Below are 26,756 nucleotides of genomic sequence, written 5' to 3' on the forward strand. Positions count from 1 at the left end.
GCAGCTGTTTTGGCAAAAGAGCAGAGGAATGCTGAAACTGCACTGGGTTGGCCTGTACTCCCCAGTTTCTTTGGGCAAGAAGTGCACGAGAGACTCATGTAGACCAGGTGTGGACCACAGAGCGCTACCACTAACCTAAACTGAGAAAATTCTCTTTCATCCAGATGCTTCACCACATCTATTGGAAAACAGGGATGCTAATTTACTTTGGACAAAACATTTTACTGCCACCTGCTGGAAAACTGTCAAAATAAAGATGCAAATCTACGACAAGGATGATGTGAATGGCCCTCCCTAGGGTGTGGTGTGCTTCACCACAAACCCAGGGTGGCCCCAGGGTCACTAGCAAATGAGCCAGTGTGAGAGCGATCTTAGATCCTATCTGACAGGGTCCTTAGGGAGAAAAACAAGTTTCAACATACAAGAAGTTGGAGGTAGACCTTCAGATTTCAAGCCAGTGAAAGAAGGAGTAAAAGAACTGCCAAAACAGTGTTTTTGCTCAGAACGAGGCAACTATGGGTGGGAAAGCACCAGAGAATAGGGATGGGGCTGGTTTCAGAAGTAACCATACAAGTATCCATTACGTAAAAAGGGGTGCTTTTAAACATTTACCATGCCCAAGTGTTAAGCCATCACATCAAAGTAAAAGTTAAGAACTTTCCCACTCCCCTTTCTTTTCCTCTCTCTCCCTCCCTTTGCCACTGGTTGGGAAGCTGTGAGAGTGCAAGAAAGATCAGGCATGATGCCAGGACAAGCAGGGAGGGAGCTACCTCCTCAGGTGGGGAAGAGTCACTCTTTTTGACTCAAACACCATAGGACTATTATTTTTTTTTTTTTATGTAAGCTCTACATCCAACATGGGACTTAAACTCATGACCCTAAGCTCTATTGACTGAGCCATCTAGGGCCCCCTCAAACAACCTATGAATTTTCTATTCCTAAGGGTGACCATGGAATTCATGAAACCTGTCTGAATCAAGTGTATAACAGATTTACTCCCACTGCCCAGGTTTAATGGGATGGTGAAAGATTAAAAGAATATTTTTGTTTTGTTTTTGTTTTTTAAAATGACACTCCTGAATCGTATATGGATTCATATTGTCACATATCACACTGGTTACATATTATAAAGTGGAATCTGGAAAAGATATCTTCCAAGGGCATGTTCTTGAGTTTTACAGGGGAGAATGGTCATTAAATTGACTCATTTGTTTTTGGGAGCCCATATTCTGGGAATAGGGCCATGAATACAAGGCAGGCTCTGTCCTCTGGGAGCTTACAGTCTTGGTTCATACTCAGAGCAATGTATCGGTTACAGTCAGTTATGTCAACAAGAGCCTGTGTTGCATAGGTGGGGCAGGTACAGGAAGGTTTTTAACTCTAATGATTTACTCTAAGTTTTACTAGCTTATGATTAAGCTTTAGAAGCAATTGTGTCCCCTTCTGTTCTTCAAGTATGGAACCACAGGTAAAGCTTCCATTTAAGAAGTTTAAAGAAAGATGCAAGGCTGAACACCTAGGCTGCATCTTGATTGGGCTGCTATAAAACCGGGGCCTGTCTGGTCCTCCATTTGGCAAGATTCAGAAACTTACATTTTACCTCACATAAGCTTAATCAGGCTCTGTGAAATTAAGACGGATAAGACAACTTTTTTTTTTTGATGTAACACCTTGATAATTCAACCCAGTGAACATAAGTATAACATTGATGTGCATTTATTAATTGAGAAAGAGTATAAAGCTAGTTTAGTACTAGTCATGTGTCTTGGACGATTGTTTCTTAGTGGGTTTATTTACTTGAGACCCTTTAAGGGATGGGAAGATTACTTCATGGGTATGGAATCAGAGCATGGGTCCTTGCATGTTCTTAAAGGATACCCAGAATTTAAGTTTGCTAGTATATAAACTCAATAAAGGCAGAGATCTTATTGGCTGATGAATGCAGAGAGGATAGAACACAGTAAGCATTCAGTGAATATTTGTTGAGTGAGAAAGTGAATTTGAATTCAGTTTTTACCTGTCCTGATAATAGCTAGGGATCCTGGTCGTTGCAATCAGTAGCCTCTCTACTGGACACAGGGGGAGTCCACAATACATTCTTACTCAGATTCTGTTGGTTCTAGGCTCTTGATGGACCCCACCCTTCTTTTATGACAGCATCAGCTGGGCATGTGACACTGAAGTTACAGATGATTTATTTCACTCTCTGATGAAATTTGGGAGCTACCCTGGCCTCTGTAACACATTTACAGATCATCTCACAGGGTGACTTTCTTTTTTTTTTTTTTTAAATCTCGTTCCAAGTTCTATGAGGGTTCTTGTTTGGCATTTTCTGGGTTACTGACTTGCTCCTCAGGAAGGCAGGAGACAACCGAATTGTGGTCATTTATATTTTTACAGACACCCAGAGTTCTTTGTGCAGGTGTGGATTTACCAGTCATCAAGGAGTCCAAAAACAGAACACTGCGTTTTAGTCAATGGAAGATCTCAAAGCCCTTAATACACTAAAGGAAAGAAGAGGTTGGCTGAATATTCACACCTTTGTGAGCACATGGGAGCTGCAGGGTCGATCTGGGTGGCTGTGCAAGCAAGTACCGACTCCCTAGGCTTAGAGGGCTCCTTATTCTTTATGACTCCTTTCAGCTCTGCCTTTGAACCTATGGTTTTAGTATAGGAAACTCCCTGTGAACACGGCTCATATTCTCAGACGGTTTCTGCACTAGGGGCATATATGTTCTTTCTGGAGTGTAGGTCTAGTCCTTAGATGAGGAGGAAAGGTGGAGGGCGGGCAGGGTCCCTTTTCTGACCCCCAAGGCTGGTAATGGGAAAGTGAGTCATCGCTTCTTCCTGTCTGGCAGCTTTCGGTCTCCAAACTCCTCACCTGGATAAGGGCACCTGTGTTTTCCTGGCCTTGTAGGCGGTCACGGCCTACTCTGCAGAGACCAGGAGACCTCGGTCTTCCAGGTTTACTTTCTATCCCTCCTACGTCCCCTCCCGAGTTTTCTCCTTTGCAACCTCCTCTGGACCCCAAACACCTCCTTTTGGCCCACGCCGGGTTCTCGCACCCTAACTCAGCGATCCATGTTTGGGGCGGGAAGAACACGGCGGGCTCTAAAGACCACCTACTGCTCGGCAGCGTCCAGGGGCTTTGAGGACCGCCCCCCACCTCCCGCCATCTGGGCGCGGACGCCCCGCCTCCGCCTGCGGGCCCGCCCCGCCCCCTCCCACGCACGTCACGTCCGGCCCGGCCTCCGCCCGCCCTCCGCCCTCCGCTCTCCTCCCGCTCGCCGTTAGGGAGGGTCTGCGCCTCAGCCACTGCTTCTTCAGTCGCCGCTCCTGCCCCCTCTTCTGCATCTTTGCCGCCGCCACCGCCGGGGGCATCCGGGGGTAGCTTACCGGGCTGGCCCCGCGCCGCAGCCGTCGCTTTAGCGTCCTGCCAGCGGCCGTTAAAGGAGGAGGCTCGCCGGCCGCGGAGCCACCTGGGGCCTCAGTTCTCGCTCTAGTGCCGTCGCCGCAGGTCCTGGAGAAGCGGCCGCGGCCGGGGAACGGGGCGTCGCGGTTCCAACGGTAGGTGAACGGGCGGGTGCCCTTATTTGCGCATGCGCGACTCGCCTGGCGCCGCGGCTCTCCCCCTCTGCGCCCCCCAGCGCCTAGTCCCACCCGCGCGGTGCTCAAGGGCGTTGCACCTCGGGGTGCCCGGGTTGCGGGGAGTGCCCTGAATATAGGCTAGTATGTAGAACGGGCCCCCTTTCTGCTCGAGCTTTATGCAATGAAACCGTGCCCGCGCTGCTGGGGGGTGTGGCAGTCTTCGATTTTTCAGCCGCTGCAATGCGCGTGAGCGGGTGTGCCTTTTTACCTCCTAGCTCCCCCAAAGTCCAAGGCACAGCAACCCACGCGTTTGCTAGTCTCCTCTGAACACCAGACTGCGCCACTTCCCTGCCCACTTCCTCGATGCTGGTCGGTAAAGTTGATGCCCCCCCCCAAAAAAAGTGTGGTTTAATCTGGGCTCAGCTGCGCCCCTTTTTAAGATCACGTGAGATGAGTGGTTGCTGACTTCCTTAAATCGCTCAGAGAATATAGCCAAAATTGGTACATTCGGGACTTGTCTAGAATGCACTTTGAATACACAGGCCAGAGGGGGTACAGCATTAAGTTTCACGTGGGGCGACTGCTTTCCGAGATGAGGGTATAGGAAATTGAATCGGCTGGCACGCTTGACAAGTGAAAATAGGTAAACTTCTGTTTGTAATCAATTAAGAATCAAACTGAGTTTTAGAAAGGCAGTTGCAGAATTTAATTCGGTTCCGCATTATGCCGTCCAATCATGGAGAAAAGTACCTGAAGTTCGGCATTTTTACTTTCAAGGAGGTGATAATCTAAAAATGACGGCTGGAACCTCGGTAATGCATACTATGGACGTTAAATAACTGGGATGCACTTTTAAAGGCAGACATTAAATGATAGTTTGAAGTAATGACTTTCTAAGTTAATGTGAGGCTCTGTCTTCAACTTTCCTTTTTGCAAGTACAGTAGCCATTCTTGGCCTGGATTTCTCACAGGTACTGTGCATTTACTAATTACTTGTTGATGAAATTGGACGGGTACTATTTTTGTGTCCATTGGGAGCTCTTTTATTAATCTGTGCTGCTTTTAAAATTAGGGCAATATTTTCTCCAATTTAATGGTGTCACCAGTTAGGGATTTTTGACACAAGTCCTTAAAAAGATATAGAAAGGCCTATCGCAGTGTCATAAAATTCTTCACTGCGTGAAGTAAAGGTTACAGTATGTTTTTTTTATTAGAATGCCATTGTTTTAGGACAGAAAATGGCTGAAATGAATGCGTTGTGACTTGTGACTTTTCGCTCAGCAGTAAAATGACAGCTGTTTTTATTGTCATTTATGAATAACCTCTCATGTGTATATGGCTTTTCCTTCATTATACACTAACTTTAATATTGGGAAATTAGGATAGGAATTACTGTAGCTAGGATAGGAATTACTGATAGGAATTGCTGTAGCTAGCTTGGAAAAGATTGTGGTAAATACATAACAAAATTTACAATTTTAACAATTTTAAAATGAACAAGTTAACGGCTCTAAGTACAATTACAATGTTATGCAGCCATTACCACTATCTAATTTTTTTTTTACCACTATCTAATATTTATGGAACTTTTTTTATCTTCCCAGAGACTCCGTAGACAGTAAATCCTCATTCTTTTTTACACCTAGCCCCTGATAACCTTTATTCTATCTTCTGTCTCTATAAATTTGCCTGTTCTGGTACTTCAAGTAGATGGAATGTGTTTGTCCTTTTGTGTTTGGCTTATTTCATTTAGCATGTTTTCATGGTTCATCTATGTTACAGCCTGTATGAGAATTTACTTCCCTTTTAAGGCTGAATTCCATTGTATGTGTATGCAACATTTTGTTTATTCATCTGTTGATGGACATTTGGATTGTTTTTCCCTGTTAAAAAACGAAATTCGGTTGAATAAATTTTAACAGTTTTACTGGCTTTATTCAACTATTCATGAATCAGGCGGCATCCCGTCCAACAGATAGAAAGGAGCTCTGAGAAGCTGTACAAAATGGAAGGCTTTTATAGGCAGAAGGAGGCAGGACAAGGAAGTTATTAGCAAAGAGTGGGTTGTTTCAGGCAGGTCACCGTATTTTGGTGGACAGCCTGAGTCTATCAGGCAGATTACCTCACTAGTGCTGACCAGGAAATTCCAGACTGACTGGTTAAGATTACATTCTTGGGGGAGGCAGTTAGGTAGATACTAAGTCTTAGCTGGGTGATGTGGGTTTAGTCTAGGTGACCCCCATTCTGGACCCATTGCCTGTCTGTTTCTCTCTTTTTTTTTTAGTAGGCTCCATGCTCAGTGTGGGGCTTGAATTTACACCCCCAAGGTCAAAAGTTGCATGTTCTACTGACTGAGCCCGCCAGGTGCCCCCTGTTGTCTCTTTTTTAACACAGGTTTTGACTGATGGGAATAATGTCGCTGTGAATGTTTGTGTACAAATATCTGTTTGAGGCCCTGCTTTTTATTCCTTTGGGTATGTATCTAGCAGTGGAATTGCTGCATCATATGGTAATTCTATGTTTAACTTTTTGGGGAACATCCAAACTGTTTTCTAGGGCTGCTGTACCATTTTGCATTCCTGTTAGCAAAGCACAAGGATTCCATTTTCTCCACATCCTCTCCCAGCAGTTATTCTTTTCTTTTTTTTGGTCTGGTTGGTTGGTTGGTTGGTTGATTTTTTTTATTAATAGCCATCTTAATGGAGGTGAGCTGGTATTTCATTATGGTTTTGATTTTTATTTCCTTAAGACATAAAGATGTTGAACATCCTTTTTCATTTGTGTATCTTTGGAGAAAGGTCTGTTCACGTCCTTTGCGCATTTTTGGGTTGTTTTTGTTTCTTTGTTGTTACTTAAAAAAAAAAAGATTATTTCAAAGTAGCTTTTAAAAGTTATTTTATGAATTAAATCTTTTATCTGAAAAGCTGTTCGAAAGTGAATGAAATACTGAAGTTTAAAAAATAGAACTAGAAATCTCTGTTTTATACATGGATAAACAACAAAGGGACTGATGATATCTGAAAAAGGATTCCAGTTATATGGTAGGTCACTCTGTATTTAGAACCCAACTAGATGTATGTCAGTACCAAGAACTTACCTCCAGCATTTTAATATTACAAAGGTACATCCATTAAATAAAGGCCCTTCTTCACCAGTGAGTAACATAACTGCTTCTAAACTTTCCTTTGTTTTATTGAGTGTTTTATTAATATGGCTAGGGGCAGAGGAGGAGATTACTGTAGAGAAAAAGGAATTGTAGTATGCACACATCAACTTTACCTGAGTGAGTCAGTGTTGCGCAAGCAAGGCAGTAGGCTAATATGTGAGTAGGTTCAATTTGGGGCCTTATAGAAGAGTTGACTATGACTGGAAATGGAACTAAGGAAGGATATTTGGAATGGGAGGGAATGGAATAAAAGCAGTTTTGCCATGAAATCATGTGGTATACCAAATACATAGTAGTAGTTAATGGGGTTACAAGAATAGCTCATTATCAGATTCATTTATTCATTCACCAAATATTTATCTCCTTCTAAATTCCCGAAGTCAACAAGCAGTTACTTGGTGACAGTTGTATAATTCTGCAAATTTACTAGGTATCATTGAATTGTACACTTGAAAAGAGTGAATTTTGTGGTATCTAAATTATACCTTAATAAAGTTATTATTATTATTTTTTAAACAATCCACCAGCATACTTCATGAAGCTTGTACTCTCGGGGGAAATAAACATTAAAACACAGAAAGAATTTTATATACTAAAAATTTATGAATGCTTTGGAGCCAAGGAATGCTATGCCTTGAGAGAATTTAACAGGGAGATATTAGATTGAATAGGTTGGAGAAAGCCCCTCTAAGAATGATACTTGAGTAAGAGCTGAAGATGAGTAGGATGAAGTGGGATGTGTGTTTTAGGCAGATGAACCAGAATGTGTAAAAGTCTTAGGTTGAGGAAATGAGGAGAATTAATAGGATAACTTAATGAAATTTACTGGATTTCTGTTAGAGGGAAGTACTCCAATCTTTTTGCTAAGTTATTATTTAGCTATAGTGTGTATTTTCTTTTTAAAAAGATTTTATTATCTATTTGTCAGAGAGAGAGGGAAGGAGGGAGGGAGGGAGGGAGAGCACACAAGCAAGGGGAGTGGCAGGCAGAGGAAAAAGCAGGCTCCTTGCCAAGGGAGGAGCCTGATGCCAGATGGATCCCAGGACCCAGGGATCATGACCTGAACCAAAGGCGGAAGCTCAGCCACCTGGATGCCCTCTAGTGTATATTTTCTTTTCCTTTTTTTTTTTTTTTTTAATTTTTTTTTTAAAGATTTTATTTATTTATTTGACAGAGAGAAAGATCACAAGCAGGCGGAGAGTCAGGCAAAGAGAGAAGCAGGCTCCCGCCAAGCAAAGAGCCCGATGCGGGGCTCGATCCCAGGACACTGAGACCATGACCTGAGCCGAAGGCAGCGGCTCAATCCACTGAGCCACCAGGCGCCCCTTTTCCTTTTGTATATGATGCATGATAATTCATATCTCTTTGATTTTAAACAGTTATCAGATGAATGTCTTTCAAGTTATTATTGTCCTTTTTAGAAATAGAGAAACAGAAAACGTTGAGCCATTTACTTACTCTTTTTTTTTTTTTTTTTTTTTTTAATTTATTTATTTGTCAAAGAGACAGCCAGAGAGGGAACACAAGCAGGGGAAGTGGGAGAGTGAGAAGCAGGCTTCCCGCCAAGCAAGGAGCCCAGTGCGGGGCTCAATCACAGGACTCTGGGATCATGACTGGAGCCAAAGGCAGACACCTGATGACTGAGCCACCCAGGCGCCCCTGTTTACTTATTCTTAAAGTCTCTATTTTTGCTTTTCTTTATCAGGCTGCTCTTTTATGCTTGGAGGGTAAAAGTAAAAGTTTGGAAAGGCAAAGGAAGTCCAATTTAGAATCAGAGATGAGAGTTTTTATAGGAAAAGCAGACCATATTATGTTTGATTGTAGAATCACTTTTGAAACTTTTAATTTCAAAAGGTAACCTTTTTTCTTCTAAGGAATATAGTAGTGTTTGAATATTGATTTTTGAATAGCAGGTACAGAATGTTTAAATGTTTTATAAATTACCTCCTGTATTTAGCTATATATATCTGTATTTAGCTATATAGCTCACCGGAATTTTAAACAAAGTTTTCAGTGATGATGGCAGTCATTGTTGCCGGAAAGAGCATCCACATCCATCTCGTCACTAGCAGTGACTTTGAACTAGTTTCTTCAGCTTTCTGAGATTTTATTTTGTTTCTCTTCTGAGAGAGGGAATGGTGATCTGTCCTGCTTATCTCAGACAGGATGACTGTGAGGATTCTTTTGGAAGGTGAACTGCAAAGTACACCAGAAAAGATAGCATCAGTTCATATATTAGAGTTGTACTTTTTGTTTAGTGTTCACAACTGAGGAAACAAAGGGAAAGTCACATTTTTTGCTCTCCAATTTGGTAATCTACTGGGGAAGACTCATACAAAAATAAGTGTATTAAATGCTTTTTTTTTTGTTCATGTGCTAGCTTTCTTTTCTTTTCTCTCTCTCTCTCTCTTTCTTTCTTTCTTCCCTAGAGCAGTTTCAATACAAGTTTGTACAAAAAGAGAAATGTCCTGATTTCAAGGGACCCAAGAACAGGTTGTAGAATTTCTCACAGTACCCCCTTACACAAAAAAAAGGGAGTTACAGTTTTGTATTAATGTGCAAAAACTAGTTTTCTTAAACCTTTCTCATTATTTTGTGGTAGGTGCTGGGTGTGCATATTTTCAGTGGAAAAGAGGTGAAAGGTTACTAGAATAGAGGAGTCTGCAAGAGTCCGAATTTGTCAAAATTGAGATTACATGTCCACATTTAACTGTCTACAGTGTGTGTTCTCTATAATGCATATATGTCTTCTCAGATATTTTTTGTCACCTTCTAAATTGTGCTATTTTTAAAAAAGGGTCACTCATTCTGCTAGTACTTAGTGTGAAGAGCTAATTTAACTGATAGTCACTTTGACTTAATGGAAAAATTATGCTACATTAGTGGACCAGGGACACTGGAGTGCTTGTGGGAGAAGGGAACTTGTTGAGAGGCATCTTCTAGTACCTTACAGGCTTACCTTTTAATCAGGAGACAGGCATTTAAAGTGTTACCTTTCCTCGTGTATATGTATTTTTAAAGTTTTATTTATTTAGGGGTGCGTGGGTGGCTCAGGTGTGTTTTTTGTTTGTTTGTTTTTTAAGATTTTACTTATTTGAGAGAGAGAGAGAGAGAATAAGAGAGAGCACAAGAAGGGGAGGATTAGAGGGAGAAGCAGACTTCCTGCAGAGCAGGAAGCCTGATGCAGGACTTGATCCCTGGACTCCAGGATCATGACCTGAGCTGGAGGCAGTTTAACCAATTGAGCCACCCAGTTGCCCAGTAAATAAAATCTTAAAAAAAACCCCCTCAGTTATGTGTCAGGCATTGGGTAAGGCCCTTAGTGTTACAAAGGTGAAACAACAGGGTTCCTACCTTCATGGATTCTCTCTTTTGAGAGACAGATATACTTTAATTCTGTGGCATAATTGCTAAAACAATCATGGTATATTAGGAGCAAAGGAGAAGAAGAACTGTATGCTTTGGAAAATTAGATAAGTTTTGATAGGAAGTTAGAATTGGACTCAAATTTATCAATAGAAGTTTGGTGAACTGGATGGGGTTGGTTAGGGAAGTGGTTGGTTATGGTGTTGAGTTACCTCTCTAAGCACAGAAAATGGTATGTGTAGAGCCTGAGGACTGTGGATTGTGAGCCCCAAATAACTTAAGTATTGCTGGAGAGTCGAGTGAGGTGGAAGAGTGGCAGAAAGGGAGATTTAATTGGTAAGTAAAGTACTTAGAGGCCATGCAATGGAGTTTAGGGTTTAGTTTGCATGCTGGAGGTTCTTTTTTTTTTTTTTTTTTCCTTTGTGTACACATTTAGTTTTATTGTAACAAAGCAACTTGTACACTTTTAACGTTTAAAACTGAGCATCATCTTTCCTTTCCAGTGAAACAAAAAGAAAATTTTAAAAATAAGCAGGAACAAAATTACAATAGAGAATGTCAATTCCAAATAAGATCCTACAAGTTCTGCTGATTCTCCCATCCAGTGGCAGGGCTCAAGTCATCATTAGGAGAGAGTTTTATTTTAAAAGTGTCATCTTAAACTGCAAGGATGTCCGTTAAACATCACAATTAAACATGCCAAAGGAGGAGCCATGTTGTCAAAATGCCCACTTAACCCACCCAAACATCTCAAACCCACCCTTTGCTGACCTTCTATAACCCCATTTTTTAAAGTTTTTTTTTCTTTTTTTTTTAAACAAGAGAAAGTAGACAGGTACATGTTGGTAAATGCTAACTGTCCATATTCACATAGAGACACAGTGTAATCTCTGAGCCCAATATACAGAGAAAGGAGGAAAAAAGCTAGAATTCTATGCACTACTACACAGGGGCCTAGCACCCTCCAGCTTCCAGCAGAGCTAAGGGAGCAGAAGGTTTTTCTTTTTTCCCACAGAGCACGGTGGTGTTGATTCCATAAAGTTTTTGTTTTTGTCGAGACAGGAAGGGACAAAAATGAATTTGGAACAAAAAGGGGTAGAGATTCTTTTCCCACTGTATTCTGCTCAAGGTATTTCCCCCCAAAATAAGCTGGGAACCATGGTATAAAGGGAGAGAAAAAGAAGACTTCAAAAAACAGGGCGAATGAGCACGAGAGGAGAAAAGAAAAAGAAAAAGGGAAAAAAAAAAAGACGGCAACTTGCTCCCAGGGACTGAAGAAAATTAAAAAAGGAAGGTTGGAATCCATCAGTGTTCCATTAGTCATCTTCTCCTTCATCCTCTTCTCCTTCCTCCCCCTCATCATCATCTTCATCTTCTTCACCTTCATCCTCATCTCCTTCTTCATCAATATCTTCCAATCCTTCTTCTTCTTCATCATCATCATCATCCTCTTCTCCTTCCCCTTCTTCGTCATCCATATCGGGAACCAAGTAGTACTGTAATGGATTTGGCCAAATATCATCTTTGATGACTTCTCCTAACTCATCTGCACCTGCATCAGAATGGTCAGTAAACCAGGTGAAGAAGCTCTCTGGTTCCTCATGCTGTCTCTTCCTGCTGGCTTTATTCTGTGTTTGACTTGAACGTTTCGTCACATCCTTTCCAGATTTCCATTTGATTTCAGTGGACTTTGAAGATGGATCACCACTCTCATTCAGATGAAATTCTTTGGAGAGAACTTTATTTTCGAAGTGAGGGTTTTCATCAAAATAAAAATCTATTCTGTAACCTGATTTAATATCTTCAAATTCTGTCACTTCAACTCTTGTCAAATAATGCAGCGCCTCTTCATCCTCCTCCCCAAGCAGTGCAGACACTTGTTTATGGTTGACAAATGTTGTTACCCCAAAATTGGGGATTTGGGCGATCAATTCTGACCTCTTCTGAAAAAATGGTTGGCGGAGTTTGTTATATTTCTGTTCTACTTTCAAAATCTCCTCACTGGGGGGGTGGGAGGTTGGGGTACCAGGTGGTGGGTATTATAGAGGGCACAGCTTGCATGGAGCACTGGGTGTGGTGAAAAAATAATGAATACTGTTTTTCTGAAAATAAATAAATTGGAAAAAAAAATCTCCTCACTGGCTTGTTCATTAAGTATGTCTATTTCATTTTGTACTTCCTCAATATGTTCAGTTGCTTCTTGCTGTTCTTTTTCTCCTTTATGCAAGTGCTGAGATGTTGATGTCTGCCCTGGCTTGGGGGCAGGAGGCTGTCTCGGTTTCTTCGTTTGAGGCGGGAGTGAAGACTGGCATTTGGGGGCCATGCTGCGAGGAAACTGGGAGAGAGGCACGTCTGGAAGCTTTGATTGCATGCTGGAGGTTCTTAAATCTTTCTGTGCAGTGTAATCACCTGAAGAGCTTATTAAACATGAGTTCCAGGCCATGCTCTTATGGATGCTGGATTGGGGTAATGGCTTTGTACTCTGCATATTGAACAAGCCCCTCCCTATCCCCAGACGAAGTTAGAGAAACAGTGCTGTAGGCCAGTGGTCTCAGAGGTGAGGTACTGGCACTTGTGTTTTTAAATTTTTAAATATAAGTATAGTTGACTTATAGTACTGTATTAGTTCCAGGTGTACAACATAGTGATTTGACATTTATATACATTAAGAAATGCTCACTGCAGTAAGTACAGTTACCATCTGTTACCATATAGAGTTACCAGATTATTATTGACTGTATTCCCTGTGGTATACTTTTCTCTCTGTGACTTTTTATTTTATAACTGGAATTTTGTACCTCTCAATACCCTTCACCTATTTTGCCTCACTCCCTACTGCCCTTTCCTCTGGCAACTACCATTTTATTCTCTGTGTTTGAGTCTGTTTCTGGTTTTTGTTTGTTTTGCTTTTTAGATTCTATATCCAAGGAAAATTATGTGGTATTTGTCTTTCCGTCTGATTTATTTCACTTAGTGTAATATCCTCCAGGTCCATACATGTCACCACAAATGGCCAGATCTCATTCTTTGTTATGAATGAGTAATATCATTGTCTATATATATCACATCTTCTTTATCCATTCATTCATTGATGGACACTTAGTTTGCTTCCATATCTTGGCTACTGTATATAATGCTGCGGTTAGTATTGGGGTGCATGTATCTTTTCAGAATGGTATTTTCTTTTTCTTCGGATAATTACTCATAAGTGGAATTACTTGATTGTATGGTATTTCTGTATTTAATTTTTTCAGGTACTTCTGTACTGTTTTCATAGCAGCTGCACAAGTTTACTTTCCCAACAGTGCAAGAGGGTTCCCTTTTCTCAACATACTTGCCAGCACTTGTTATTTCTTTTTGATACTAGCCATTCTTAGAGGTGTGAGGTAGTACTTCATAGTGGTTTTGATTTACATTTCCCTGGTTAGACTAACCTTATGCACCTTTCCATGTCTGTTGGCTGACAGTATGCCTTCATTAGAAAATGTCTATCCAGGTCCCCTGCCCATTTTGTAATCGGTTTGCTTTTTGGTGTCATGAGATGCTCGCACTATGGAAGGACAAGATCTATTAAGAGTGCGTGTGTGTGTGTGTGTGTGTGTGTATGTACGCATGTGTGTAGCAGTAGTAGTAGAATTTATGGTTTTTGTTTTTGTTTTTTGCTTTCTAAAGATTTTACTTATTTGAGGGAGAGACCCCAAGAGTAGGGGGGGTGGGAAACGAGAAGGGTGAAAAAGGGGGAAAGAATCTCAGGTTGACTGCACTGATGGGGCTGGATCTCACAATCCTGAGATCATGATCTGAGCTGAGACCCAAGAGTTTAACACTTAACCATCTGAGCCACCCAAAGTGTCCCACAATTTGTTTTTATATATATTTTTAGTCTTACAATGATTTTTATGTGTTTATTATATATAATATGCTAGTATGTTATTTACTATTCTAGTTTAGAAATATGCATACAATGCAGAAGTGAAGGGTGGGTTCATCATTTATTCCTGATCAAAAATTTGGAGTCCCAAGACTCTAGGCAGTGGAAAACGATTAAGGAATTTTGTCCAAGTGGGGATTTGGGTTAGTTTTTAGTTTTGAGGAGATCAGTGAGCAGAATAGATGAGGGGACTTAGTCACAAGGGATTTTATCTCCCTCTGGCTTTATTACTTTGTTTTGATTGGAATCGCTTGAAATCATGGTTGGAGGTTATAAAATAATTGACTATGGTCATGAAACCCTTTTGAGAGTTTTTTTTAAAATGAACCAGGCTATTTACCAGTAGCTTATCTCCAGGGGCAACCAATTTTTGCCTGAATATGTTAAATAGAAGAATAATAAACTGTCTCAAGGTAAAATGGTTTACATTTTGTGTGTTTTCGTCTTTGAAATATATGTGCTATATTTTGTATCTTAATTTGGCAACCGTAGTCTTAAAAAACAGGCTTGATTCTGTTGTTCATTGTAGTTTTGTGGAATGACATGGAGGATGATTGCACCCTCTAGTAGTATGTTAAAGTGCATTCAGATGAACAAATCCTCAGGCATAAGGGTAAAAACTGTCAAAAGATGTACTTCATACTCTTTTTTTTCTGTTTTTTTTTTTTTTTTTTTTTTTTTTTTTTTTAAGGTAAAGAAGTTCCTAAACTTTGGAGTGTTATAGCATTTTAATTTAAAAATACTTCTAATCCTGAATTCTGTTTTATCCTTTAATACTTAGTGGCATTGTCAGTATGAATTTAATAATAGATTTAATTGACTTGGTGTTTTCCTGGATCAAAATAGCATCTGTGAACATATGACAGGTAACTTTATGTGCTTTGAGACATTGGTTTGGCCTGTTTGTTTGGTATAGTGTTAGGGTTTCAGACAAATTAATATCTTGTCAGTTTTTCAGATCCTAAGGAAACCACTGATTTAGTATTTTGGGAACCTTCATAGAGCTGTCTTTGTTGACTTTGAATGAAGGTGGTACCTTCTGAATGAAGAGGTGCCTTTTCCTTTGCATTGATGAAATGTTTAGAGCTTGCTAATGAAAACCTGAATATATGGAGCAGGGGTAAATTTATTTACCTTAAGATTTAGTTCGCTGACTTAGAGGCAGACAGTGTAATTGTCTAAAAACTTAAATCTCTTTTCCCGAAGTTTACCACCTTTATTGAGGCCCAGCTCCCTGTTGGCTTTTCCCTCATAGTAAACTAGTAATAGGGCTTTTTTTTCCTTTGCTTTTTTTTGGGGGCGGGGCTTTAGCAATTATTGAGGTAGCTCTTAAATTTTTCTGTGTGAATTGTATACTATTTTGTCAAAAGCATTTAAGGCATAAGTGAATTTTCTTGTTCCTTTCTGTTTTTATTTTTTTTAAAGATTTGGCAGACAGCGATCACAAATAGAGAGGCAGGCAGAGAGAGATGGGGAAGCTGAGCCTAAGGCAGAGGCTTAACCCACTGAGCCACCCAGGGGCCCAGTTTTTGTTCATTTTGAATGTAGAACTTTTTCACATGAAAATGACGGTTTATCTTGGCGGATGCTACTCTTACCACAGTTTATTTGCAAAACAATAAAACTTTATTAGTATATCACAGATCATAGCTTAACACTATTACATTGTCTTGTTAAATTGTTTGCTTTGAAAAGACTTAATCTTCAGTCCAATTGAATTTTTTAAAAAATGTAGTAATTTCTAAATATGCTGGATAACATACTGATGACCGAATGGGATAGGTTCTTGAAATGTGGTTGAAAGAGAGCTTTTATTTTTCTTTTTTGGATAGAGAAGTATATTTTTAAAAATGACATATTATAATATATGTATATAATATAATATAATATATAATATATATATAATATAATAATATATATAATGAAAGTAGCTTGGTATTATTTAACTATTAAGGTGATGTTATGTCTTTATATGGTTTCTTTTTAATTTTTTCAGTTTTTTTGAAGTAAAATTTATATGCAGTAATTTATATACAATAGCATTCACCAATTTAAATGTCCAGTAAGTTTGATATGTGTATTGTTTTTTCTAATCACATTTTAATTTAAATTACAGTTAGTTTATGTGCAGTGTAATATTGGTTTCTGGTGTAGAATTTAGTGACTCATTACTTATATACAACACCCAGTGCTTATCACAAGTGTCCTCCTCAATTCCCATCACTCGTGGGACGCCTGGGTGGCGCAGTTGGTTAAAGACTGCCTCCGGCTCAGGGCGTGATCCTGGAGTCCCGGGATCGAGTCCCACATCAGGCTCCCAGCTCCATGGGGAGTCTGCTTCTCCCTCTGACCTTCTCCTCGCTCATGCTCTCTCTCACTGTCTCTCTCTCTCAAATAAATAAAAAAAAAATAAAATCTTAAAAAAAGAAAAAAAATTCCCATCACTCGTTTAGCCCATCCCCCTGCCCATGTCCCCTCTAGTAACTGTCAGTTTGTTCTCTAAGGTTTAGAGTCTGTTTCTTGGTTTTGCCTTTCCTTTTTAAACCCTTTTGTTTTCTTCCTAAGCAGGCAGTTTTAGATATAAGTCAGAAGCTCAGGGGACAGGGATTGCTTGAGTTTTTTTTTTTTTTTTTTAAAGATTTTATTTATTTATTTGACAGAGAGAGATCACAAGCAGGCAGAGAGGCAGGCAGAGAGAGAGAGGTGGAAGCAGGCTCCCTGCTGAGCAGAGAGCCCGATGCGGGCCTCGATCCCAGGACCCTGAGATCATGACCTGAGCCGAAGGCAGCGGCTTAACCCACTGAGCCACCCAGGCGCCCTGCTTGAGTTTTTAATTAAAAACAAAAACAATAACAAAAACATCACCAGCATGGAAGCATTATGATACTAAGTATTTTTGCCTGTTTGTTTAGCTCGATTTTGTTCATTTCCTAGAACCTGGCTTATATAAGAACTATAAATATTTATTAAATAGGATTTTCATTGTTTCTTTTTTTCCCCATTTTTGTATTGTTATGTTAGTCGCCATACAGTACATCATTAGTTTTTGATGTAGTGTTCCATGATTCATTGTTTCTGTATAATGCCCAGTGGTCCATGCAATCCGTGCCCTCCTTAACACGCATCACCAGGCTCACCTGTTCCCCCAACTGCCTCCCTTCTAAAATCTTCAGTTTGTTTCCTGAAGTCCATAATCTCTCCTCGTTCATCTCCCACTCGATTTCTCCCCATTCATTTTCCTAATGTCCTTCATGCTATTACTTATGTTCCACACATAAATGAAACCATATGATAACTGACACTCTCTGCTTGACTTACTCCACTTAGTGTAATCTCCAGTCCCATCCACGTTGATGCAAAAGCTGGGTATTCATCCTTCCTCATGGCTGAGTAATATTCTATTGTGTATGTGGACGACATCTTCTTATCCATTCATCTGTTGAAGGGCACTTTGGCCCTTTCCACAGTTTGGCTATTGTGGACATTGCTGCTATAAACATTGGGGTGCATGTGGCCCTAACCATCTGTATCTTTGGGTTAAATACCCAGTAGTTCAATTGACATTTGTATTAAGCACATAACCATCACTGTCATAGTTATGACATAGAACATTTCCATTACCCCAGGAAGTTCTCAGTGTTTTTTGGTTTTCTTTTCAGTGAAATAGATATAATGAAGGTATCTGCATCCATAGAATTGTTGTAAAGATAAAAGAATTAATACATTTATTTTTCTCCTTTTAAAGATTTTATTTATTTATTTGACAGAGAGGAGAGGGAGATCACAAGTAGGCAGAGAGGCAGGCAGAGAGAGGAGGAAGCAGGCTCCCTGCTGAGCAGAGAGCCTATTCGGGACTCCATCCCAGGATCCTGAGATCATGACTTGAGCCAAAGGCAAAGGCTTAACCCACTCACTCACCCAGGTGCCCCGGAATTAATACATTTAAAGCTCTTAAGTGGCACCTGAGCGGCCCAGTTGGTTAAGTGTCTGCCTTCAGCTCAAGTCATGGTGTGAGGGTCCTGAGATCAAGGCCCATGTTTGGCTCTTCACTCAGTGGGGAGTTTGCTTCTCCCTTTCCCTCTGTGCTTGCTCTCATTTGTCTCAAATTAAAAAAAAAAAAACTTTAAGAAAAAGAGTAAAACACTTAAAACAGTTCCTGCCATATTGTGGGTTTTTTTTGTTGTTGTTGTCGTTGTTTTTTTTTTTTTTTTTTTTGTTTGTTTGTTTGTTTTTTAGGATTTTATTTATTTATTTTGAGAGAGAGAGCATGAGAAGGGAGCAGGTAAGAGGGAGAAGCAGACTTCCCACTGAGCTGGGAGCCATTTGCAGAACTTAATCCTGGCACTCCAGGATCATAACCCAAACTGAAGGCAGTTGCTTAACCCACTGAACCACCCAGGCGCCCAGTTCCTGGCATATTGTAAGAGCTCAGTTATTTGTCCATTGTATTGATGTTGGTATTCTACTTTTTTAAAAAAAGTCCCTCTCTACTAATTTTATTAGGTATTTAAAACTTAGAAGATTCTGTGCTAAGCCATATAAAAAAATGAAATCTTGCCATTTGCAACAATGTGGATGGAACTAGAGGGTATTAGGCTAAGCGAAATAAGTCAATCATAGAAAGACAATTATATGATCTTCCTGGTATGTGGAATTTAACAAACAAGGCAGAGGGTCATAGGGGAATAGAGGAAAAAATGAAACAAGATGAAATCAGAGAGGGAGACAAACTATAAGACACCTTTAATCTTAGGAATAAACAGGGTGGCTGGAGGGCAGGTGGGTGGGAGGTTGCAGTATTTTGGGTGATGGACACTGGGAAGGTATGTGTTATAATGAGCACTGGATATTAACATTAAGACTGTTGAATCACAGACCTGTACCCCTGAAACAAATAATACATTTATCTTAATTTAAAAAAGATTCTCTGCTATTAAGAAAGGTGTATGTTGCTATCATATATATGTATATGTAGGTAGAACTGAGTGGAATGTAGAAATACCTTGATCCTCAGCAGAGCTCAAGTTGATAGCCTGGTATATGAAGTTACACTTTCCTGAATGTACCTGTCACCTGCCATTTTGAAAATTGGTATTTAGTCGCCTTTTTTTTTTTTTTTTTTAATCACTCTTGCCTCATGATGTAAAATTCAAAATGAATCCTTATTTGTTGTCAGTACCACTATAAGAGGCAATACTCATTGGTATATAAAATGATTTTACTATTTTGGGAGTGCCTGGCTGCCTCAGTCAGTAGAGCATGTAACTCTTGATTTTGGGGTTGTGAATTTGAGTCCGATGTTGGGGTGGGTATATTGTACTTAAAATTTAAAAAAATCTTAAAATGATTTTGCTGTTCTGATTTATAATAAATTGGTTATTTTGAAAGTCTGAACATTTATTCTCTTGTGTCAAGTCTTTCATTGATTAATGGCTTTCTTTCCACTTACTGATTCTGTTTGCTAAGACATTCATCAGATCTCTTCGGGACATTTTTCTATGGTACCTGACAATATTTCCTTTGAGAACTGGATTTTGTTGTTTAGATGTCACATGAATTTTCTAGGGATTCCATGACAAATTACTATAAACAGGATAACTCTAAAACAATAGACTTTTTTTTTTCTCATGGATCTGGAAGCCAGAAGGCTAAAATCAAGGTGCGGGCAGGGCCATATTCCCTCTGAAGGTTCTGGGGAGGAATATTCCTCTGCCTCTCCCAGCTTTTGGTGGCTCCTGATGTTTCTTGTCTTGTGACTGCATAACTCGCAGTTTCTCCCTCCATCTTCACATGGCCTTCTTCCCCTCTTTATGTCTCTGTGTGTCCTGTATTCTGCTGATAAGGACCCCTGTCATTGGATTTAGGACTCCCCCTAAAACCAGGATTTTTTTTTTTAAGATTTCATTTATTTATTTGAGAGTGAGAGCCAGAGAGCACAAGCAGGGGGAGCATCAGAGAGGGAGGAGGAGAAGCAGGCTCCCACAGGGCAGGGAGCCCGACATGGGGCTTCATCCCAAGACCTGAGCCATGACCTGAGCCAAAGGCAGAGGCCTAACCGACCGATCATGACCTGAGCCAAAGGCAGAGGCCTAACCGACTGAGCCACCCAGGTGCCCTCAGGATGATTTCATCTTGAGATCCTTAACTAACTGCATATGCACAGACCCTATTTCCAAGTAAGTTCACATTTTGAAGTCCTAGATGAACACGAATTTTGGGGGGAACAATGTTGAACCCACTACAGATAGGAAGGGAATATTTACAGGGACAAGGAGTGGGGAACAAGATTAAATAATGTCAAAAACTACTTTGCATTTCACAGGAATATTATTTTGGGCCACTCTTCAGTCTAAATGCTTTTTGTACTCTGCTGATTCCTGGTTTCATTAACAAGGCACAGAAACATTGAGTACCCATTTTAATGATACACAGAACTTGACTCTAACAGAACTGTTCTAATGAGTGTTAATTTATTGTACATCAAGCAGATTCCCATTTTCTTTATGTTGTGAAAGTATCAACCTGACTTAATGTAAGTTCATTAAACATTTTATCCCTGAAGTTAACCTCTCTAAAAGATCTTCCATAACTTAACTTTGAAGTTGTGTTTCAGATGAATAGGCTACATACATGTCTTAGCAGGCATTTCAGGATGTTTAGGAAGTAATCATCTACCGAAGATCTGGTGTGGGAATGTGGTTTTCCTTCCCCTCCATTTTTCATGTTCCTCCTGGAGGTATATGTTACTAATAAGACATTTTTGAAAACGACACTGAATGATAATACTCTTCTGCTTTCCTGGACTCTCTTGAACAGAGTACTGTAGTGTAGTTTCCTGAGCTTATTAGAAGATTTTTAAAGTAGATTACTGGAATTCATAGAGGATGATGAAACAACAATTCACAGTTGAGACCACATACTAAACACATTGCCAAACAAAACTCTTCTCTTCCCAGCCTATTTGCTGGTCTTTCAGTGTTAAATGCAAAGAAGAGAGAAAACTGGTTCTCTGTCTACTACCTTCCTGTATTATCTCAGTTACACAGCTGTATAAGTATTACTCTTACATAAAGGAAACCTAAGATTAGAGAGGTGAAGACATGGAAGTTGTTCAGGGTCATATGTATAGGATGGTGGAGTCAATATTTGAATATTAGCTTTTCTTAAGTGCTTTTTTCCAACATATGCTATTGTCTCTCCAAACCAGAAAGCTCAGACAGCTACAGTCTTGCTAAAAACAAAAAACAAAAAAACCTGCTGTATACAAAGAAAAGAATGAAGTACATAAGTGCTTTTCAAGCTTAAAATCATATCTTTCATATATTTCAGTTCTTTGATCTGAAAAGGTTTTTGTGTTTTGTTCTGAGTATAAGGGGACCCAGTGGAGGTGGGCGGGGTGTGTGTGTTCAAATGAAGGATCCATTGAGGAAGATGGAATATTTGAGTGGTGTAATCTCTGAAGATCTGTACTGTTAAAGATTCTCCTCTGCAGTTCTTTTATTTGTTTTTACCAGAAAGATCCTTGCCCAGGTTGGCCACCATAATTTGAAACCTTGTGTAAGATTTTGCCTTTAGTAGGTTACAGACCAATTTTCAGGCAGAAGAATAGTGTTCAGTATAGTTACCCTCCTAAATAATTGGACTTCACTGCTTATTCTAGTTGCTTCTCATAGTAAGAGATGATTTGGGGAATGAAAAGAACTGTTTTTTTTCTTATAGATTAACTGCTGAAGTACTGATCGAGTTCTGCGTTTCTTCAATGAGGAACTACAGGCTGATCTTCTGCCATAATCTCAAACAGCCATAAATGACAAAAGAATGCTTGCTCAGTGAGGGTAGCTGGTGCAGAAGCCATTTTTTAAACTTAGGTGTTTAAGTACTCAAAGGTAAGTTTTCAAAATGGTAACTCCTATGCTGTATAAATACACAGAAATTTTGGAGTTGATCTACTGTTGCTGCTATTTGATTATTAACTTGAGGTTTTGTAGTTATTGCCTGCCCCACATATGTTGAAGAATGGATCTTGCTTGTTGAAAGCTATATAAATTTATAGCATTTTTGCTTCCCCTAATTTCTTCAACTTGAATGGATTGTTTCAAAGTCACATTGTGACACTCTTGATCAACTGGGTACAACTATTATGTAATTTATATAAAGATTATTTTTGCAAACTTTAGAATATTGAGTAGATTTATTATTTTGCTCTGTTCTTATGAGAAAGGAATGGTTTCTCTGATGTGATGAAAAAAAGCCCAGTTGGTGTCATTTCGTTCATTAACATCTTTTGAAAAAAGTTTTTCTTTTGAAAATACTCATTTCCCACATAAAGTAATAAATATTTTAGGAAACAAATTTTTCTTGGGATTACTTATTGTCTGATGCTTCATATATTTGAAACATTGTTTTCTCTCAATACTTGACAGATCACTGTTCCTACAAAGTTAAGATAAATAACTTATTTCTTCTGAGTGAGATTGGCTATGGAAATTTTTCTTTGAAATAATTAATGAAACAGCAGGATTGATGAAAGAACATTCTCATTTGAAAGTTGATGTCTAGAACTGAAAAATATCCTTCATTTATAAAAACATTGTGGCTGCTCTGTCATGTCGAATAAGAGCTGGTTGGTCTTGTTCTTACTAGCCCATCATTGATGAAAAGTGATTATTAGCTCAATACTTTATAAAAAGTGATTCTCTCCTGTTTTGGGTGCTTATAAATTAAGAGGTTAGATGTGCTTCATACAGCACAGTACAAAAATGATTGGGTTTGGCTTTTTACCTATGTCATTAAGCTTGGTCAGTAAAGGTCCTCTTGGAGCCACATCTGCCCCATAATTTGTCTTTGGGACATTAATGTCCTTTGTTAAGTTTAATGATAGATGTGCCATTGTTTGATAAATGCGCAATCTAGAAGTGACAGAGAAAATGTTTGGATGATTGTGTTGAGCTTTATTTGTAGAATGTCTTGTGGGCCCGAGAACTGGAACATATGTAATGATGAAAACAAATTCAGGTGTAAAGCATTTTTGGTAATGTATTTAATCATCTTGTCACCTGTTGATAATTAGTCTCTTTTTCTTGTTTGTCTTTCATTTGGCAGAAAAGACAGCTTTGATTTCTGGCTGCAAAAAAGATATGAGGAAGAGCTCCTCCCCTTCCTTGAGTAACTGCAACTCCGTTCTTGCTAACAAAATATTTGGAATTCCACTTGATGAGCTGCAGCAGGGAGGACATCCAGACAATGAGGTTCCGTTCATAGTCCGCCACGTTGTGGACTATATTGAGGAACATGGTATATATTTCCTTACCTTGAGGACTAGCCTTTGTTAAACAGTTTATCCCTTTTGACCTCGGATTTTTTTTTCTTTTCTTTTTTTCCACTATGGAAAGTCCAAAATATAGTAAGGAAAAATGGTAGAAATTTCTTATGTAAAGTTATATACTTAGAAATGCAAAGCATGTAGCATTGTTTAGTGGGGTGGTAATGGAATATTTTTAATGGAGGTGGAGTGGATAAAATAAATTATCCCTCAGGACAGAGATAGGATGTTCCTAAAATGTGTGATTTGAAGGTGTTTAGCCCTGTAAGGAGAGCCAAGGTTTTTTCAAAAGTGAGTATTTTGGCCATTAGTGGAGCATAAGGAATAACATGGAAGACATTGGGAGATGGAGAGGAGGAGTGAGTGGGGAGAAATTGGAGGGGAGACAAACCATGAGAGACTGTGGACTCTGAGAAACAAACTGAGGGTTTTGTTTTGGAGGGGAGGGGTTTGGGGGGTTGGGTGTGCCTAGTGATGGGTATTAAGGAGGGCACATACTGCCTGGAGCACTGGGTCTGGTGCATAAATAATGAATTTTGGAACACTGAAAAAAAAAATTAAGAAAAACCAACCAAACAAAAGTGAGTATTTTAAGTTGGTTGGAAAATGAATATATATGGCCAAGTAGTCGAAGTTGAAGCTTTTTAAATTTTTACTTTGAACTAATGTAGGAGGTCTGGAGCAACAAGGACTTTTTCAAGTCAATGGAAATGCTGAGACAGTGGAGTGGCTTCGGCAGAGATACGACAGCGGAGAAGAGGTGGACTTGGTTAAGGAAGCAGATGTTCCCTCAGCTATTAGTCTTCTTAGGTTTTTCCTTCAAGAACTCCCTGAACCTGTTATCCCTGGCAGTTTGCATATTCACTTGATGCAACTTTCTCAAGGTAGTATAATTTGATTCTTACCTATCAGTCATTTACCATTAATTTCAAAGTCTTTTTATCTTGTAGAAATCTTGACATGTAAACAGTAATTATAATAGTTCTGAGATTCATTTCTTATGTTCCCCTTTGGAGGACATAATACTCTTTGGGTCTGTATGGTCTAGTCAAGGGGATGGCAACTTCTTAGATCCCTGTAGTCCTTTTTACTTTTTATGACTGGTCTTAGGAAGCCTAAGGTACAGGGTGAGGAGGAGGAGAAGGAGAAGAAAAGGCAGGACACAAGAACATGGAATAGGTTGGGAAAGAAGAGAAATACATATAAAGTGGTATGTGTGGCATAATATCCAATAATAGTGCTGTTCCTTAGTGGTGATGTTGCTGTAGGATACTATTTATCCCTGGTTTGATAGAACGTCCTAGCAAAAACCAGAAGACAGCTTTGATTCCAGGTTCAGAATATATCTGTAGTTTGTTCTTGGACCCCTGCCTGAAGGAAATAAAATATCAATTTGGACATCAGACTTTAAGCCAAGTAAAGAAAAAAAAAAAGGCTGATTTGTATTTGTTGGGTTAGGTTTTCCGTGGTGTGGGTTAAATCTTTGTTCACTCATAGTTGTTGACTTGCATTGGCCAGTGCATTTTGACTTCTTAGGGTTGGCACTGCTTTGGAAATACAGGTACAGTCATGCAAGAGACAGTATGATGAGAATTAAACAAACATAGAGAATTTGGGCCAATGAGTAATAGGTGAGGAAAACAACCTTCAGCAATTGAGGGGTTGAATTCCTTCTCTCCAACTCTTCTCTTTCCCTTAATAAGTGAAATGTGAAGCTCTAAGCCATTTGGCCTCTGGTAGAGGAAGTGAAGAGGTTTTGAATTGTTAATAGTAAAAAGGTGATGTGGGTGGAGTAATGTGAACCTGGCAAAAAATCTGAGCTTTGCTTTTACTTCATTAAAAAAACCTGTCATTATGTTTTATAGATTATAATAATGAAGATGAATTTGGAAGAAAGTTGAGGTTCCTTTTACAGCAGCTTCCACCTGTTAATTACAGTTTGTTAAAGTTTCTGTGTAGATTTTTAGCCAATGTAGCATCACATCATGAAGAAATTTGGTCTGCAAACTCTTTGGCTGCTGTCTTTGGTCCAGATGTCTTCCAGTAAGTTTTTCCACAAATTTTTATGTAATCAAAAAAAATTGAATTTGTGAAATAGAGTCATTATACTATCTGCCAAAGATCATAGGTTGCCTGGTGAACCATTATTTTTTATAGTAGATCTGATTAACCCTCTGAGCATTTCTGTGAAGAGGGTACAAATTAGGTAGGCTTTACAGATGGGAAAACTGAGGCACAGAATGATGATATAAATTGCTCAGGTTTATAAAGTGACTCATTGGTTGTCTTCTAATTTTACCTGTATTTGATTTAAGGACTTTCAGTTCAATTTAGACTTTTATTCTTAGCATTTACACAGATGTGGAAGATCTGAAAGAGCAAGAAATAGTGAGCAGGATAATGGCTGGACTTCTGGAAAATTACTATGAGTTTTTTGAGAATGAAGAGGAAGATTTCTCATCTAATGATTTAAGTTCAATTACTGAACAGGTGAGAATATTTTAAAATACTCTACTTGGAGGGAGAATTTTTAAAGAATATGCTCTGAAGGGCTTGCATAAACTCAGGTGGCATTTTAAAGTACTGAACAAAGCAGTTCACTTGGTTATTATATGTAGTCATGGGTGACACATCCATGTAATGTATGAATATGGTATTTTTTCTTAAGTTCTCAATTTGAGTAATAAAAGGTATTGAAAGCAGAATTTATGTTAGTTTGTGGGGTTTGTGTGTTTTTCTTCTAACTTAAGCATTGTTTATAAGAATGGGTGGTGTTTTTTGCTTTTGCAAAGAAACTTTGCACAGAAGAATGTAGGCAAAGGGTGAGAAGTAGAAGGTAGAGGGATAGATTAAATACAAAGTTCACACAAATTTTTAAAAATAGGAAGTTTTTCTTGATGAAAGTCACAGGTCAGTAGAGCAGTGCAGTCGTTCTCATTATCTGGAAGCTCACGGCAGTTTTTTAACTTTTGTGACTTTGGAAAATTAACATTCATTTCTTTGGCTGCATTATATTTTGTTCTGCTGTACCTTGATGGTTGAGTTAGTACAAGAACCTGGTTACTTTCTCCTTCATGAAATGAGAATATTGATGCATAATAAATTTTTTAGTGTAAAAAATTTATTTGATAAATTTATTGTAAAGCCACATTAATTCATACTTTTCATGTTTAGAATTTATAATTTAGGTCTATGTAGAGGTTTTTCTTTTGCACTTAACTGAAATAATTTGTCAAACTTTTATTAGGTTAAAGCCTGTGAAGTTACTTATATTTTGGGCCTGCGGTGTGGTTGCTCTTCTTTAATTAGTAAATCATTCACCTGGTTAAAATAAAATATACAGTAAAATTTCTTGGTTTACCCAAATCCACTCCTTTGCCCCC

General features: G+C 39.1%; 2 protein-coding genes across 5 annotated transcripts in view; one reads left to right on the forward strand and one right to left on the reverse strand.

Annotated features, from left to right (window-relative positions):
• Positions 1 to 3,288: 3,288 nt before the first annotated feature.
• FAM13B (family with sequence similarity 13 member B) overlaps positions 3,289 to 26,756 on the forward strand; it is a 75,437-nt gene continuing 51,969 nt past the window's right edge. For 3 of the 4 annotated variants that reach the window (XM_044226876.1, XM_044226885.1, XM_044226894.1), the window contains exons 1-6: positions 3,290 to 3,567; positions 21,771 to 21,937; positions 23,154 to 23,345; positions 24,045 to 24,257; positions 25,239 to 25,416; positions 25,722 to 25,863. In XM_044226876.1, the coding sequence (XP_044082811.1) occupies positions 23,189 to 23,345; positions 24,045 to 24,257; positions 25,239 to 25,416; positions 25,722 to 25,863 (690 nt within the window). In that variant the 5' untranslated portion in view covers positions 3,290 to 3,567; positions 21,771 to 21,937; positions 23,154 to 23,188. Of the gene's footprint in view, positions 3,568 to 21,770; positions 21,938 to 23,153; positions 23,346 to 24,044; positions 24,258 to 25,238; positions 25,417 to 25,721; positions 25,864 to 26,756 lie in introns of all 4 variants that reach the window. The other variant, XM_044226870.1, reaches the window with a different exon arrangement.
• Positions 10,540 to 12,443, reverse strand: LOC122891337 (protein SET-like). Its single transcript, XM_044226925.1, has 2 exons — positions 12,250 to 12,443; positions 10,540 to 12,112 (listed from the first exon to the last, which is right to left on the reverse strand). Exons 1-2 carry the CDS (start codon positions 12,441 to 12,443, stop codon positions 11,437 to 11,439), a joined length of 870 nt encoding a protein of 289 aa, XP_044082860.1. The 3' UTR covers positions 10,540 to 11,436.

This window comes from Neovison vison, chromosome 1, assembly GCF_020171115.1.
Source record: "Neovison vison isolate M4711 chromosome 1, ASM_NN_V1, whole genome shotgun sequence".
NCBI classification, from domain to species: Eukaryota; Metazoa; Chordata; class Mammalia; order Carnivora; family Mustelidae; genus Neogale; species Neogale vison.